The sequence below is a fragment of the Oryctolagus cuniculus genome, chromosome 1 (assembly GCF_051225735.1).
Source record: "Oryctolagus cuniculus isolate XC-2025 breed Fujian yellow rabbit chromosome 1, ASM5122573v1, whole genome shotgun sequence".
Taxonomy (NCBI): domain Eukaryota; kingdom Metazoa; phylum Chordata; class Mammalia; order Lagomorpha; family Leporidae; genus Oryctolagus; species Oryctolagus cuniculus.
Window position 1 is genome coordinate 224,972,900 of NC_142867.1, and position 17,154 is coordinate 224,990,053.

Genomic DNA, 17,154 nt, shown 5'->3' on the forward strand with positions numbered 1-17,154 from the left:
CTGGCTGCTCCGTTTCCAATCTAGCTCCCTGCTAATGCACCTGGGAAAGCAGCAGAGGATAGTCCAAGTGATTGAGTGCTCCTGCACCCAGATGGGAGACTCAGGTGAAGCTCCTGGCTTTGCTATGGCACTGCTATGACCACTGCAGCCATTTGGGAGTGAACCAGTGGATGAAAGCTCTCTCCCTGTCTCTGTCTCTCTCTCATGCTAACTCTGCCCTTCAAATAAATAAATCTTTAAAAAAAAAAAAAAAAAAAAGTTTGTAGGAAAAAAGAAAACCCAGCTCTAGTTCAAGAGATTGCATCATTATCTCAGACTTACTGTGCAACATGTTGTCACGTGTGTTTTGCTTCTTTTCCGTTAGCTTCAGACCTTAAGCAGCCCTATCTGGTCCTAGCAACTAAGGCCAGAGAACTTACAGCAGGATTCAGAAGAGGCTGGTTTACATTTGAAGGAAAAGAAGCAGAGATAAAATAGCCCCTTTTCAAAGAAAAATAAAATCTACCACTTCTCACCAGGAAACAATCTTGCAGACTTGCCAGGTAAAGTTGGCATATCCAAATACTAAAAACTAACAAGAGGGGCTGGCACTGTGGAGTAGCAGGTAAAGCCACCACCTGCAATGCCAGCATCCCACATGGGTGCTGGTTCGAGTCCCCACTGCTCCACTTCCAATCCAGCTCTCTGCTATGGCCTGGGAAAGCAGTAGAAGATGGCCCAAGTCCTTGGGCCCCTGCACCCACGTGGGAGACCTGGAAGAAGCTCCTGGCTCCTGGCTTCGGATCAGGCCCAGCCCTGGCCATTGCTGCCATCTGGGGAGTGAACCAGCAGATAGAAGACCTCTCTCTCTCTCTCTGACTCTCTGTAATTCTGCCTTTCAAATAATAAATAAATAAAGCTTAAAAAAAAAAGAAAAAAAAAAAACTGACAGAACTTTTACCCAGGACTCTAGACTCTCTATAGGTCTTTCTTAGCAGTAAACATACATGAAAAATGTAGGTGCAGGGTCAAATTCAAACTTTTAGAAACTCTTAAGCATCCAACAATTATGATACCTTTACCCTACTCTCTACCTTCATGCCCCTCCTTTCCAAAATTTCAATTTAAAAGTAAAGCAGTATCAACCTACAAAAAATGTGGTTTTTCCTATGATGATTACTTGGATTTTTTCTTTGCAAAATATCAAGTTCTTCCAAGGGATTCTTTTCTCATATTTTGGGGTCCTTGATTTCCTGGGACATTAAGTACACACCTCCCAGATAATCCAGCCAGGAATGGAGCAACGTTAGACTAAGTGAGATACAGAATGTAGGGCAAGGCCATAGCCCCATCTTGGCTTCAGTTTCCAATCTAAAAAATGAAGATCTTGGACTGATGTTTTCCAGGTCTGTTTTTTTTTTTTCTCAAGCATAATCATCAATCATTCCTAGAAATGTTTCTGACAGCTCTGAAACCTGACTGTTCAGAAATGTTGGTCTGACTCCAGAAGACATGAATGGGGTTCTAACTTTGTCAACAGATGGGGCCTGCCAAAATTCTGCTGGCTAGTAGGATCAGATCCCATTTAAGCTGACCTCAAACAGTCACATTAGAAAAAAAAAATGGAGAGAATGTCCCCCAAGTCAGCATTTCCTGACACGCTGTGGAACATTAACTTTCTGAGCTTTTGTGAGTTGTTACTGCACATGTGCACCACAGGTACGACATAGAGTAGGATAAACAGATTCAAACAGGTTTCTTTACGGAAGCTTCCAGAGTTATTAGTAATGATCCGCCAGGTGCCATACTAAGCCCTTACACAAGCATTTCATTCAATGCTCACTTTATAGATGAGAAAATTGATGCACAGAAGGATTAAGAAACTTACACAACATCACACAGCTCATAAGAGATGGTACCAGATGTTAACCCATCATATAGCACTGGCTTCCATCAGCCTTGAATATGCCAGCAAACACTGCCAATCTCCAAGAGGGGTCTATGTTGGGTCAAAAATCACAAAATTATTTGTCCACAGACCTCTCATTTCTTTGGAAACACTGGAAGTTATATTTTTCTCTAAGTACCACTACTTTTCAATCAGTCAATAAGAAAGCCACTTGATCCCTAGATCCACTGAGGTTGACCAGGCTTGCATAACAATGTAGAATTTCAACTGACTATGAAGAGAACTTTAAAAAAAAAATTAGAATTGGAAAAGATCAGGAAGATCTGTCATCCAGGCCCCTCATCTTCCCGAAAAGCAAGTTAAACCCTGAAAGGGAAAGTGATTTATGACTCAGAGTAGGGGAGGGATTATAACCTAGATATTTAGCTTCCAGGAAACAATCCTTTGTCATTTGCTTATTGCCTCTAAAACAAGTTTTCCACTGTGAGATGCTGACTTTAAATAGACTGGCTTATAACTGATGCAGTAAATATTTCCTAAAAGCAAGCTGTTGGTTGGTACATGCAAATATTTAGTCTTTTCTTTACTACTCAACAGCCAGCATTCAAAGATAAAGCATAAGGTACAAGGAACATTACCTGAGGATATCATAACTGGCAAAGTCCCACTGGTAGAGACCTAGTGCTGAACTACAGACAATGTATTTGCCATCAAAATGAAGTCTTGGCTGAAGGCAGATACTTCTATCCTCAGAGACAGATAATGTCTTTAAGCATTTGCAGTTGATTTCTCTCCCAATTGGCCAAATCTACCAAAAAAAAAGAAAGAAAATGAGAAAAGATAACAGATCACACCACCAACAGAAAACCTTGCCTTAAACAATGTGGCCTGCATTTGCTGAAGTCAGATACAAAGTGCAGCATACTGGGAACATCACAGGTTTTAAAGCCAAAGATCACGTATTCAATTCTTGATTCTTCTGGGTAATTTGGGTCAAAGATTTAACATTCCTGAAGCCCAGTTCTTGCGTGAAGATTAAAGCCTACCGCATGGATTGGTTTGAAAGATGCAATAATGGGGCAGGCATTTGGCATAGCCACTAAGATGGCACCTGAGAGGTCCCCATTGCATGTCAGAGTGCCTGGGTTGGAGGCCTCCCTTGTTCTGCTTCTGATTCCAGCTTCCTTCTAACATACACCCTGGGAGGCAGCAGGTGCCGACGACTCAAGTACCTGGGTCTCTGCTACCCACGTGGGAGACGTGAATTGAGTTCCAGGCTCCTGGCTTTGGCCTGGCCCAGTCCTGGCTGTTGCCAGCATTTGGGAAGTGAACCAGAGGATGGAAGATCTCTGTCTCTGATACTCTCTCTCTCTCTCTCTCTTCCTGCTTTTTAAATAAATAAAATCAATTAAAATTTTTTAAATAAACAAAGAGGCAATAAGAACATATATAAAAATTGTGTAAACTCTTTGCAAATTGTTTCAACAAATGGATATTTATGGTTTCATAGCTTAAGAATTGAGGAGAGCAGGAAGTATGTGTCTTAAGAAAACAGTAAGAATAAGTTGAAACAAATTTCTGTGAATTTCTTTTTCATTTACAAATCATAGTTAGAAACTGCATAGGATACAGAATTAGTGAATCATATCCTAGTCTTTTTTTTTTTAAGATTTATTTATTTGAAAGGCAGAGTGACAGTAAGAGTGAGTGAGAATGAGACAAGAGAGAGAGAGAGAGAGAGAGAGAAAGTATCTTCCATTTGCTGGTTCACTCTCCAAATGGCCACAAGAACCAGGACTGGGCCAGGCTCATGCCAGGAACTCCTTCCAAGTCTTCCAAATGGGTGACAGGGACTTGAGGCCTCAGGCCATCATCTGCTATTTCCACATGCGTGAGCAGAGAGCTGCATCAGAAGCAGAGCAGCCAGGACTCAAATTGGCATTCCAACATAGGATGCAAGCACCCCAGGTAGTGCCTTAAGCCGCCCTAGTCATGTTCTATTCTGATGGATTTAAGACACTGGACTAAGACATTCTCACTTTCCCCTGTGGAGTATTCTCTCTTTGCCATGTCATTTTAATTTTCTTAATAGTCGCCAGTTTTTCTTGATGGGGCAAATTAATAGAAGAAAAAAAAAATCTGACCTTGATCTCGTATTTGTCTGCGCTTAAGAGGATATAGTCTCCAGGGCTATGCAACAGAGATTTGACTTTGCACTTCTGCAAAACCACCTGCAAATATAAACATCCATGTTACAGAAACATCTGTTTAATGGTCTTCTATAGTGATTTTCATTTTTTTAATTAAAATATGAAAATGAGCTTGAAATGACACAGTACTGTAGAATAGCTAAACTATAATCCCATTACTAAATTTCTGTTATTAGCAGTATCTACAAGTATCCAATACTGGCAGCATTTAACCTTACCTATAATCTGGAAGAGAGAACTAGTAAGTCATATATGATGGGCACACACCCACTCATCTCCCCAGACTACAGTATAGCTCCAAGGGCCTTCTTCCAGGTCATCAAATGTTCCAAGTTCTTTCCTATCCCTAGCCCTGTACACATACTGCACATTCTAAAGCACTCTTTCCACAGCTACCACCTTTTCGATTTTTACGTCTGTACCTTCTCAAAAAGCTTTCCTTGAACTAGTTACTCTCACAGAAATTAACACAAATTGTAATTATATCATTTAAAATCACTGTTTAATAACTATTTATCCTCCTAGACTAACATCTGTAAGAGTAAAGCCTGGGTATATTTTTCTAGCTCCTGTATCCTCAGACCCTCAAGTTCAAGGAAATGCATCACATGGCACAGTCACTATTAATGCTGCATGTGAGCCCCACAATAACCTTTGGAACTAGAAGACATCATGATATTTTGCTACAGGTCTTGTAAACTTTTCTTAGCCTCACTTCTTTTTTCCAAGACTGAAAAGCATTCTTTTTTTCAAAATGGAAATTGCTTTTCTGATTAAAAGACAAAAATGTTCTTCCAAAAAAGCACCCACAATCTCATCAGAAATAATCTCCTTAAAAATACTGGTGCATAGCCGGCGCTGTGGCTCAATAGGCTAATCCTCCACCTTGCGACGCCGGCACACCGGGTTCTAGTCCCGGTCGGGGCGCCGGATTCTGTCCCGGTTGCCCCTCTTCCAGGCCGGCTCTCTGCTATGGCCAGGGAGTGCAGTGGAGGATGGCCCAGGTGCTTGGGCCCTGCACCCCATGGGAGACCAGGAAAAGCACCTGGATCCTGGCTCCTGCCATTGGATCAGCGCGGTGCGCTGGCTGCAGCGGCGGCCATTGGAGGGTGAACCAACGGCAAAGGAAGACCTTTCTCTCTGTCTCTCTCTCTCACTGTCCACTCTGCCTGTCAAAAAAAAAAAAAAAAAAAAAAAAAAAAATACTGGTGCATAAACACATTAAAAATGTTCAGATATCATGGGCATTTTTCCCTGTCCATAAGTCACTCATCGATTAAACTACTGAGACCTTCTACATGCTGGTCACTGGGGTATACCATCAAACTTTGTGATTATGACTATTCTGTCTTAGGATTAATTTCCACTTACAGGGTAGTATTCACATCCCCCACTTCCCACCACCCACAAGAAGTCTGCCATCAAAGAGATGTCTTCTCAGTCTTCCTACCTTGGTGACCCACTCCGTGTGCCCAGTGAGTGTGTTCAGGCATGTCCCAGCAGATAAAGCCCATACTTTCACAGTGAAGTCTGCAGAGCCGCTCACCAAGATATCCAGTTCATCATTGTAGTCCACGCTAAACACTAGTACATACAGATACACAAAATTAAAACACATGCCTCTGTCAGTGGTAAAAAAAAAAAAAAAAAAAGAGTTCAATAACATTTAGTCTCCCTAGCTTCCCAATTACATAATTTCCCAACCAAAGCCACTATAAGAATGGGACTATTCCATTAGCAATTTTATGATTTAAAAAATCCATTTCAAATTCTTGTTACCGGGCTGGCATTGTAGTGTAGCAGGTGAAGCCATTGCTATATGGGTACTGATTCGAGTCCCAGGTGCTCTACTTCCAATCTGACTCTTTACTAATATGTCTGCAAAAGCAGAGGAAGATGGCCCAAGTGCTTGGGCTCCTATCAACCACATGGGAGACTCGGATGGAGTTTCAGCCTGGTCCAGACCTGGCCGTGCAGCCATCTTGGGGGGTGAACCAGCAAATGGAAGATCGATTCTCTGTCTGTGTCTTTCTCTCTCTCTCTGTCTCTCCCTATCTGTAACTCTGCTTTTCAAACAAATAAAGCTTTTAAAAAAGAAAAAAACTGTTGCTATTATTACAGATTATTTTAAGCTTGGAACATTCCAGAAACAATACAATTTCTTGTATTTGTATTTGCTTTCAAGTAGGGCAAAACCAGTACTGGAGATATTGGTATCCCTTCTCAGGCCTGCCTGCCTGCCTGACACTACACAAAGCTATCTACTTTATGCAGGAAAACAGAATATAACTGGCCCTGCTCAGATACGCACTGACAGTAAGACAAAACATAAAGAATATAAGTTGCAAAACAGTACCCAGACTCAAGAAAGGCCAATGTAAAGAGAATCAAAGGGGGAGGGGGAATCTCAAAGGTCACACTAAGGCATTCACTCAAAACAGTGGCTCAATTTCTTTATGGCTCTATCCCAGCACCTAAGTTAGTGTCTGCAGTAGAGCCAGTACTCAAATACTTGTTTTTAAATGTCTGTCGGGCTCTACAGGAACACCAAGGACGCAGAGACAATGATACTGTTCCTTTCTTTAATTAAGGAACACACTCTAAGTTAGGGATTGAGGAGGGAGTCCAGAAAAAAATAAATGTTTACCTCTTGCTAGGGGAACACCAAGGAGAATGACTAACTCTGCCCAGGGGTATCAGGGAGGACTTCAGGGAAGAGGCAATAACGGTGATGAGCCCTGAAGGATGAGCAGAGTTTATCAAGAAAAGAAAGAATACTGCAGGTAGAGGGGTCAGCAAAAACATGGAGTTAAGATAAGCGGCAGCAATGTCCAGGGAACAGCAAGTAGAAAATTTTTTAGATCGAAGTTGATCAGGAATAAAATCACTAGAAGTCATGGTACATTTTGACACTGTGGAATACTACACTCTGTAATATGTAAGTTCCATACTAAGCCATACACCTTCAAATGTCAATCTCTAAAACCAGCGATTGGTAGCAGACAGCAAAGACTAAAGCTGAGTTTACATTAAAGAATATTGAGTACTAGGCACATAAAGTACAAGAAACTCAAGACACAAGGGTAAACAAGCCAGGCAGGGCCCTTGTCCTACAGAGCTACAGTCCGGGAGGAATCGGGATTACCACCCTTATTTGCATGATGGGTGTTCTGGGCATCTTACAGCAGAGGGCCCAACCTGTTCACAGAGGACTGTTCACAAACGTGATGCTTAAGAGTGGAGACTGATTCTCAGAGGCTAAAGCAGTGGGCAAATGCAAAAAGAAGAAGGGAGCTGCAGCACAGAAGTCTGGGAAATAGCTTAATACGATTTCCACACAAAGCTCCAAAATACAGGAGAGAGAGAAGTTCAAATCTCAAGGCTATATTAAAGAAGTCAGTTCTCTGCAAAATAAGGCTCCTGTATATTTCTTAGGGACTATGCAATCATCTGTTTATCTCTAGGTGGTTACCTTTTAATCAGATGTTAATCAAGCTCCAACCAGATGTAATCTATAGACCACACAACCTGGGAACCACCATCACTCCAAAGGATTTTCTGCTTTAATTCCACAAATAAAGTGGTCTGAATTTACAAGCACAGGACTTACTCAAATTTGGAGATAGGGAATCTGATAAAAGCAAAGATGACTGACTGTTCAACATTATATAAATGAAATAGGAAGGAGGGAGAACTACCCTTCCCAACGTAAGAGTAGATAGAATTTGTAAATGGGCCAGGAGGGGAAGAGCAAAAGTGGGGAGAGCATCCCATATACGACTAACTGGAATAAAGGGAGCAACTGCAGTGCCTGAGGAAGAAGAAGGGGGAAAGACGGGATAAATGGAAAAGGAAAAAAGTTTCACATTCTTGGCCTATGGCTTTAAAGATGAGGTTAGAGCAATTTTAAAAACCCTTGAAAAAGGGCAACCCACCCGCCCCCGTGTGCCCCCGGAAGTGCTGGGTCCGGGCTCCAGAACTCCACTCCCAGCACGCCACAGTGTTGTCAAAGGAGCCTGTCACAAGCTTCTGCTCGTCAAACTTCACTGCTGCACAAGTGTGGGTCTGGATGCCATAAACACATTGCCCTGTGCTCACATCCCACAGCTTTGCAGACAAGTCATCTGACCCTTCAAGAGAAAAACAGGGAGGTTAATAAGAAAAGGCATATTAAAAAGACAAAGTCAATCTTCAAACCAAAGTATTCTTAAAAGAGAACATTAATGGTCACCTTTTCCAGCACTTTGACTTTATGGCTGAGAAAACCAAAGAACGAAGAGTCCCAGTTGCATGACTTGCTAAGTCATGAAAACAGTGTCAAATGCACTGAATGCACTGTGGGGGCTGGCATGGTGGTGTAGCGGGTAAAGCTGCTGCCTGCAGTGCCGGCATCCCATATGGGTGCCGGTTTGAGTCCTGGCTGCTCCTCTTCCGATCCAGCTCTCTGCTATGGCCTGGGAGGGCAGCGGAAGATGGCCCAACTGTTTGGGCCTATGCACCAGCGTGGGAGACCTGGAAGAAGCTCCTGGCTTCTGGCTTCACATTGGCCCAGCTCCAGCCTGGCTACTGCAGCCATCTGGGGAGTGAGTCAGCAGATGAAAAACTTCTCTCTCTCTCCCTGCCTCTGCCTCTCTGTAACTCTGCCTTCCAAATAAATTAATTAATTAAAAAAAATCAAGACTTGGGGGCTGGCGCTGTGGCGCAGTGGGTTAAAACCCTGGCCTGACGCGCCGGCATCCCATATGGGCACCGGTTCTAGTCCCGGCTGCTCCTCTTCCAATCTAGCTCTCTGCTATGGCCTGGGAAAGCAGTAGAAGATGGCTCAAGTCCTTGGGCCCCTGCACCCACATGGGAGACCTGGAAGAAGCTTCTGGCTCCTGGCTTCGGATCGGCGCAGCTCCAGCCGTTGCGGTCATCTGGGGAGTGAACCATCGGATGGAAGACCTCTCCCTCTCTGTCTATACCTCTCTCTATAACTCTGTCTTTCAAATAAATAAAATAAATCTTTAAAAAAAAAAAGGAACAAAGATATAAAGATTTTCAGCCACATGTGCACTGTTAGAGGTAACATAAAAAAAAAATCAAGACTTGGTTTTAATTAAGTTTAAAATCCTAATAACTAACTCATGTCTCACAATTTACCTTTAATAAAACTCAATAAAGAAAAAGACATCGGTACTATAATAAAAACATAGTACCCTAGGAAAGCACTAAATCATCAGTTTTCTAAAAGCTGAAAAGACTTCACAAAGTCAGCCACAATTCCACCTTTCATAAAGGGCCATTGTTTCAGAAAATGAAAAATAGTTACCACTTATGAAAGAGCTTGAACACTGAAATGATGAATGTATTTGTCACCCTGCTATTTTGTAAGACTTGGCTGGTGATTCTCAATGGACAGGAGAGATCAGAACCATGAGGGTTCTTTTATCAAAACACACAAACAGGGCTCTAAGAGAATTCTAATTTAGAATCTAAGAGATTCTAATTTAGGCTACCTTAGGTAGAATCCAATAATCTTAAAATTTCCAGGCTACTCTAACTCATCAGTATTTTGAAAATCAATGGTCTAAAACAACGCTGCCCAACAGAAATATAATGCACACCATATATGTAATTTAAAATGTACTAAAAAAGTGTAAATGAATGAAAATAATTATCTAAGTAAATGTAAAAAATATTATCATTTTAACATATAATCAGTATAAAATTTATTGAGAAATTTTATATTCTTTTACAATCTGTCTTCTAAGTCTGGCATTTCATATTTCACATCACAAGTTGGTTTAGCCACAGCTCAACTATTCAAAAGCCACAGGGACCAATGGCTACCTCACTGGATAGCACAGGTCTAGATAGTCTGCACAGCAAATACGAGGAGGGGATAAAAAGAGAAAAGGCCTCATGAAACTGAACAGTCCTCATGTACACGTTCTACAAACACGAATGCAAACATGCCTTAGAACAAAATGAATGCAACTGGAAAACATTACACTTAAGTAAAATAAGCCAGCCCCAAAAGGACAGATACCACATGTTCTCCCTGATCTGTGGTAACTAATAGAGCACTTTTTAAAAGGTAATCTATAGAAGCAAAAATGACAGCTTGAGATGCAATGACTTTGAACAGTCCATCTTGACTGAAGAACATTTTTTTTCATACTATTTGTTGAACTCTTTAATTAGTATAGAGTTAATCTTATGTACATAAAGTTAATTGAAAATAGATCTTAGTAAAAAATAAAAAAATGGAAATGGGAGGAAGAGGAGGAAGAAGCGTGGGAGTGCAGGTAGAGTGGGAAGAATCACTATATTCCTAAAATTGTATTTATGAATTATATGATGTTTGTATTCCTTAAACAAAGGGTTTCTGGGAAGGGGGAAAGAACATGCCTTAGAAGCCAGCACGACTGGCTCCTCAACTACACTTCTCTTGTTTTTAGTATGGAATTGTTTGAGGAAGGAATTTCGAGGTTAAAAAAAAAAAAAAAAAGAAAAGAAAAAGGAACAGTATATACTAGAAGTTGGCAAAACTTCCATAAAAGACCAGACGGTACCTATTTCGGGCTCTGGAAGACACAGTCTGCTGAAATTACTCTGTTCTGCTGGATGTGGTCCACAGTCTATAGCTTGCCAATCCCTGGGTTATACCTATTAACCTTCCTACTATGCATCTCTATATATTACAAAAATACGTGTGGTCAATTAATAAAGAACTTCTAAGGATCGAGGATTATAGACAAGGTTTGTCAAAATGCATTGCCTAAAACATGAACACTGGTTATAAAAACAGTTCAGTCTGACTGTGAAACAGTGACAAAGTCAGGCTGGAGAACTGGGTCAAGGGGATGTTTAACCAGACCTTATTTGCATTTCTGAAAGATCACTGCATCGTGGAAAATGATTTGGGGGAATGGCAAAACTGGAGGCAAGATGGCTGGATAAACTAGGGGAAAGGATAAACAAAATGTGGTATACGCCTATTTGTACAACACAACATTATTTAATCTTAAAAAGAAATGAAATTCTGACACACGGTATGACACAGAGGAACACTGAGTATATCAAACTAAGTGAAACAGGCCAGTCACAAAAGAACACTGCATTATTCCACTAACATGAGGTTCCTAGAACAGATGAAATGCAGACAGAAAGTAGAATGGGGGTGGTCACTGGCTAGGGGGAGGGTGACTGGGCAGTTAAGTATTTATGTGGTACAGTTCAGTTTGGGAAGATGAAAGAAGCTCTACATGGTTGAAGCTAATAGTTGCACGATGTACTTAATGACACAGACAGCACACTTAAAAAGGACAAATTTTATAATGCATGCTTTACCACAATTTGGAAAAAAAACAAAACATACTAGGAAGAAATTTTCCAAACTAATTATTTAACTAGTTTATACAGGAAAATGTTGTCAAAAACAATCAGGGGGCCAGCATTGTGACGTAGCAGGTTAGGCTACCATCTGCAATGCCCGGATCCCATGTGGGCGTGGGATGGAGTCCTGGCTGCTCCATTTCTGATCCAGCTCCCTGCTAATGTGCCTGGAAAGGCAGCAGAGGATGGTCCAAGTGCTTGGGCCCCAGCACCCACATGGTAGACCCAGATGAACATCCTGGCTTTGGTCTGCGTTGTGGCTATTTGGCCATTTGGGGAGTGAACTAGCTGATAGAAGATCTTTCTGTTTCTCCCTCTCTCTGTGGCTCTACCTGTCAAGTAAAATAAAAACATCTTAAAATAATAATAACCAGATTAAGTTCCATTATTCAGGGGGTACAAGTCTATTCCTAATTGGTAATCACTTAGCAGCCACAATTCTCAACCCTTTTCTGGCTTTACGTTGACCTCTCCTCTGGACTCCCACTTACCGCATCAACCAACTCAACTTGTTTTCAGAGGCTGATGCAGTCTACAGGTGATGGACGATTCAATAAATGTGGACTTTTACATTTCATGAGAAAAAAAAATCCTCTTGAAAACAAAAGATGAGTATGTACAAAGATAGACAGGAAAATGAGCTGTAACCCAAATGGAGCAGGCTATCTTATCAAGTTTAAGTTTAAATATTTAACTAGTAGAATAAGATCTCAGATCTCAGCTCTCAACCCCCTCTCGGAAGCACCGGCCTCTGCTGACCAAATGAATATACATCACAGTGCCTCTTTAACAGGCGAGCCTCCTGCTCTAGGTACTCTTCATCCCTGTTCTGGTCCCTTCACCTCTCTCCTTGGTCTAAGTATACTCTTCAAATAGCTCTATTCTCTCCCATCTCTAAATCTCCTTTTAAAATTTCACTGTTTCAGCCACAGCTGGGATGTGACTGACTCCTAAAGCTTTCTGTCTAGCTCTGAATATTCCAAGCCCAGACCCGGTATTGCTAAATACTGTGGCGTATCCACTTAAATATATAGAACAGGCAACTGAATTCAGTTCATCCCAACTGAACTCCATCTACCCTCTCAAATGTCTTCATTTTCTTTTTCTTCTTTTTTTTTTTTTTTTTTTTTTTTGACAGGCAGAGTTAGACAGTGAGAGAGAGAGAGAGAAAGGTCTTCCTTTAGCCGTTGGTTTACCCCCAAAATGGCTGCTACGGCCGGCGCACCGCGCAGATTCAAACCCAGGAGTCAGGTGCTTCCTCCTGGTCTTCCATGTGGGTGCAGGGCCCAAGCACTTGGGCCATCCTCCACTGCCTTCCTGGGCCACAGCAGAGAGCTGGACTGGAAGAGGGGCAACCAGGACAGAATCTAGTGCCCCGACCAGGACTAGAACCTGGGGTGCTGGCGTCGCAGGTGGAGGATTAACCTAGTGAGTCACGGCACCTGCCTCAAATGTCTTCATTTTCTAGTCTCGTTATTGGAACTGCTATCTTCCCAGGCTATTATTTTCTTAAGGCTAGAAACTTTAACCACTTCTGAAATCTCTCTTCCCCTTGCCACACTAAACCACTGCCAAATCCTGTCAATTCTACTTTAACAGCTGTTCTATTCCACTGCTCCCTTTTAAAACCTCTGCTTCTACTATCCTAACTCTAGACCCCTCTTTCCTAACCTAAACTGTATCAGGCTGAGAGTAATTTGAAAGCTCAAACCTAAGAGGTTCTGAGACCTCTCTTAAGAGGTCTCAATAAGAGTCACATCAACTCCTTAGAAAAAAATTTAGAAATGTGTGGAGGTGGTTTCCGTCGTCATGACGATGGAGGAGGGAGCATTACTGGTAGCTACTGGGCAGAAACCAGGAATGTTGGATACTGTGTACTATCTCAGCACAAAAAAGAATGGTTTTGCATTTTATATGACTTCCTGATAATTATGCCAGATATTCATAAGTATGGAGATTATTTTTAGTTATTTAAATCTAGAACCTGTCCCACAAAGCATATTTGTAGTGTAACTTCGTAATGAATTTTTTATGACTGCAACTGCCAGATAAATTGAAGGTAATTGCTTTGTTGGCAATTTTGTGAAATTTTTCACGCACTGGGAAGATCATATCACTGACGGTTCTTTGACACAAATGCAGCATGCATTTATAACTGTCAAGTTCATGATGACAGCACACATAAATGCAAACATGTGATTACTTCATGTCTTCTTGTATATCCAGGCTTAGCATCACAGTTTTAGATGTGCACGTAGTATTTTAATTACAGTCCTCTTATTTCTCCTTGGTACCAGAGTTTAGGCATTATATTGACTTTTAAAATGTGTTTTGTACAGATAACTTATTTCTCTGAATAGACACTATAAAAAGTATTATACAAAGAATTGGATCTGACACAAGTAAGAAATATTGGTCTACTTGAAGTAGAAAGCTCTAACCCTGAACCTTTTTCTGCTCAGAAAACTTTCATGACTCTTTTGCTTACAGACTGTCCAAACTCATGTTCCCAGGACTCAAGACACTTCACAACACAGCCTATTTCTTCAGATTACATTCCAAGACTCCGTGATATTCGAATAGTCCCACTAAAATGAATTCTCTCTACTTTCTTCCTACATGTTCCATGCTTCTTAGCCCCTTCTATGCCTTTGCCTTTCCTTCCTATCAGAAAGCCCATATTCTGTATCTCAGCTCTCTAAAAACTATGCAGTGCCTCAGGCCCCAACGTAAACACCGCTCACGTTTCCCAGATGGAAGAAATTATTCCTTCCTCTGAACAATCACGTGGTTTTTATTCCATATAATTTAACTGCATCATTTTAGCTCTTGTATAGCTCTTGATTTTATTATTCAACCATAAATCAGAGGTCATAATACAGCAGCTTACAGGTTGAACATGACTCAACCACAGTATTTTTAAAGTATCATTAATATTTAAAATCAATACAAGAGTACTTCAAAAAGTTCATGAATATGGAATTAAAAAGATAAATCTATTTTGGTGCAAAAAATTTCTGAAACCCATGCATAGTTTTTTTCATAATCACACTCAAGAACCTTTTGAAGATCCATACTTTAAAAAAAAAAATCTGACACTTCGCTTAAAAATTCAAATTTGGCAACTCTGAATGTGAAACCCACATGACACGACTTCACTACAATGAGGCGGCAGCTACACTCTTTAGAAAGCCAGGTGTTTTCTGCTTTGCCACAATCCACACAGAGACTTTCACCCAAGGAAGGTCACATCCTGATTCCAATGTATACGTTCTCTAAGGAAAAGAACTGCTGTGATCCATCTGTGTGTGCCCTCATATTGCCTTCCAAATGGTAAGCATTTCATAAATACTGAGTATCACAAGGAATAATGAGTCCCTTTCTCAACATTTCATAAACTGCAGAAGAGGACTAGCTTAATCTGTACCATGTCAGTCATTCACATTAGCCGTCACTGTCTCTGGTAAAACTTTCTTACTATTTGTTCAAGGTACTAATCTAAGTCACTGTAAACTTGCTGCCAAATTCAGGATTTCACAACTAAACCACAGTGAAAATTCAAGCTCTTAAGAAACAACATGACACAAAACATATGTAATTGTGTAACAAGTACTTCTCTCACAAGTCAAGTCTCAGGGTTGCTGCTATTAGAAAATTAAATCAATGCTTTAGATCATTTTCAATAGCCACAGCATAATTTTCAATATGAAAACCTGTTGAATTCACTTAGAATAAAAATAACACACAGGTCCATCTAGAGAATAATCTTAAAACAAAGGGTAGACTCCACTTATTGTAGATACTAACTTTCCAGATAGAGAATTCAGTGAACATTTCCTATTTACCTCTGTTCCAAGTTATTATGCTTTATGGAATTTCAAAAATGAAGTTTGATGAAAGAAGAAAATAATAAACTAGAAGTGGTCCTGAAAACAATGAGTCACCTGCCAGTATGTACCTGAATGAGAAAGAACTCTAAGCTCCAAGACAATATTGCATCTTAATCTTAAAAGAAAAACACCTGCCATAGATCATGAGGCGAAAAGGACATGGAAAAGTCATCACAACTGGGAAAGTACATCGAAGTACAGACAAATAGATACTGTTCTACTAATCAGGCTCATAAAACAGAGAAAATAAAATACATATGGAATGAATTCAGGATGACAAACCATGCAATGCCTTAGATAAATATTTATTTTAGAAAACTGGTAAAGTGTATAGCATTTCAGAGAATATACTACCACATGGGAAAATGTACAATTTATGAACAAGTAAATGCAATTTTTAAACAATACTGAGAAATCACACAACTCTTAATTAAAAAGATTAAGACCAGTGGGATACTCTAAGGGATAAACAAATTATTCACGAGCTTGCAATGGGCATGGCATCAATTCAATCTACCTGGAAAGGCCGCTACAGATAAAACCATTCACTTCTGGATCTGGTGATTCTACTTTTAGACTTCTGACTCAAATAAATAATTTAAGGGGAGAAAAGAGTAATATAAACAAAAATATTCATAAAAATGCAAATAACTTGAATATGTACTAATATGGAAATGGGTAAATCATGATGATATATTTACATAAAGGAATAGTTTAGATTTATTTTAAATGACAACTATGCAGTTTAGGTAATACACAAACATTTACTAGAAATTATCTTAGATGAAAAAAGAATACCACATACCTCTATATATTTGATGCAAGTAAATAGGCTTTGGGATCATCAATAAAATTGCCTAGGACTATTCTAAACATTGCTTAAGAATTACTTACATTGCCTGTCAAAATAGATTGCCTAAAATGTGGGCACCGATTATATGTAGAAATCCAAGTCCATTCTAATTGCAAGATCACATACTGAATTCTAAATTTTAATAGTTATTACACATGTTATGTAATGCTTGCTTTTAAAAGTGTACAAAGTCAAACAGCAAAAGCTCCAGGGCTCTCACCTGTACAGAGAAGTCCATCTTTGTAGTAAAGTGCATACACTCTGGCACTGTGTCCAATTAATGACGAGGTCTCAAAGGCTTCATGGTCCTCCAGTTGCTTCATTCTTAAAATAGCCTTCAAATAAACCTTCTTCCAGTGCAAAGCGTCCTGAACAGAATCATCTATCTGCCAGCCCAAATTTTTACACGCAGTCTGCCACACCTCTGTACAGGCACTTATCACCTTATTCCACTGTTTAGAGACGAGGCAGCATGTGAGTAAAGTCTGAGGATCGAGCCATTTTAACAAATAAAAACTGAGCTCCAAGGGAAGGAGTTTGAGGAAGTCCCGCTTGAGGAGGGTCTCCAGGTTATTGGAGAGATGCCTGAGCTGGACTGCCCCACTCAGACTAATCAGGTGATCCAGAGTTTCATTTTTCTGCAAGTCCGTCAGAGAAAGAAATGTAACAGAAATGTTATCAAGCCATGTCTCAAAGTCCTTTCTCTCCATAAGGTTATGGAAAAATTTACCTGTGGCACATCAAAATATTGTATTAGTTCTGCTCAAAAAGACCATTCAAGCAAGACTGCTAACAAACGAAGTATTAAAAATTAGTGTAAAAAACTTGGCATTTCAACTCAGTTACAATTATAACTTTACAGTTAATACACTACATTTATCTGAAAATTTTCCATGCACATAAAAAACACATTTGAGAAAACACACTTTAACA

General features: G+C 40.2%; 1 protein-coding gene across 5 annotated transcripts in view; it reads right to left on the minus strand.

Moving 5' to 3' along the window:
- The window catches only part of FBXW2 (F-box and WD repeat domain containing 2), an 82,844-nt gene that overhangs the window by 59,857 nt on the left and 5,833 nt on the right, over nt 1–17,154 (minus strand). For 2 of the 5 annotated variants that reach the window (XR_016211466.1, XM_002720504.6), the window contains exons 3-7: nt 16,442–16,951; nt 8,034–8,228; nt 5,549–5,682; nt 4,033–4,119; nt 2,527–2,696 (exon numbers count right to left, since the gene is read on the minus strand). Coding sequence is in view for 4 of the 5 variants with exons in the window: in XM_002720504.6 (XP_002720550.1) it covers nt 2,527–2,696; nt 4,033–4,119; nt 5,549–5,682; nt 8,034–8,228; nt 16,442–16,931 (1,076 nt within the window). In the remaining variant the exon portion in view is untranslated. The remainder of the gene's footprint in view (nt 1–2,526; nt 2,697–4,032; nt 4,120–5,548; nt 5,683–8,033; nt 8,229–16,441; nt 16,952–17,154) is intronic. The other 3 variants (XM_070056131.2, XM_089301660.1, XM_008273380.5) reach the window with 3 other exon arrangements.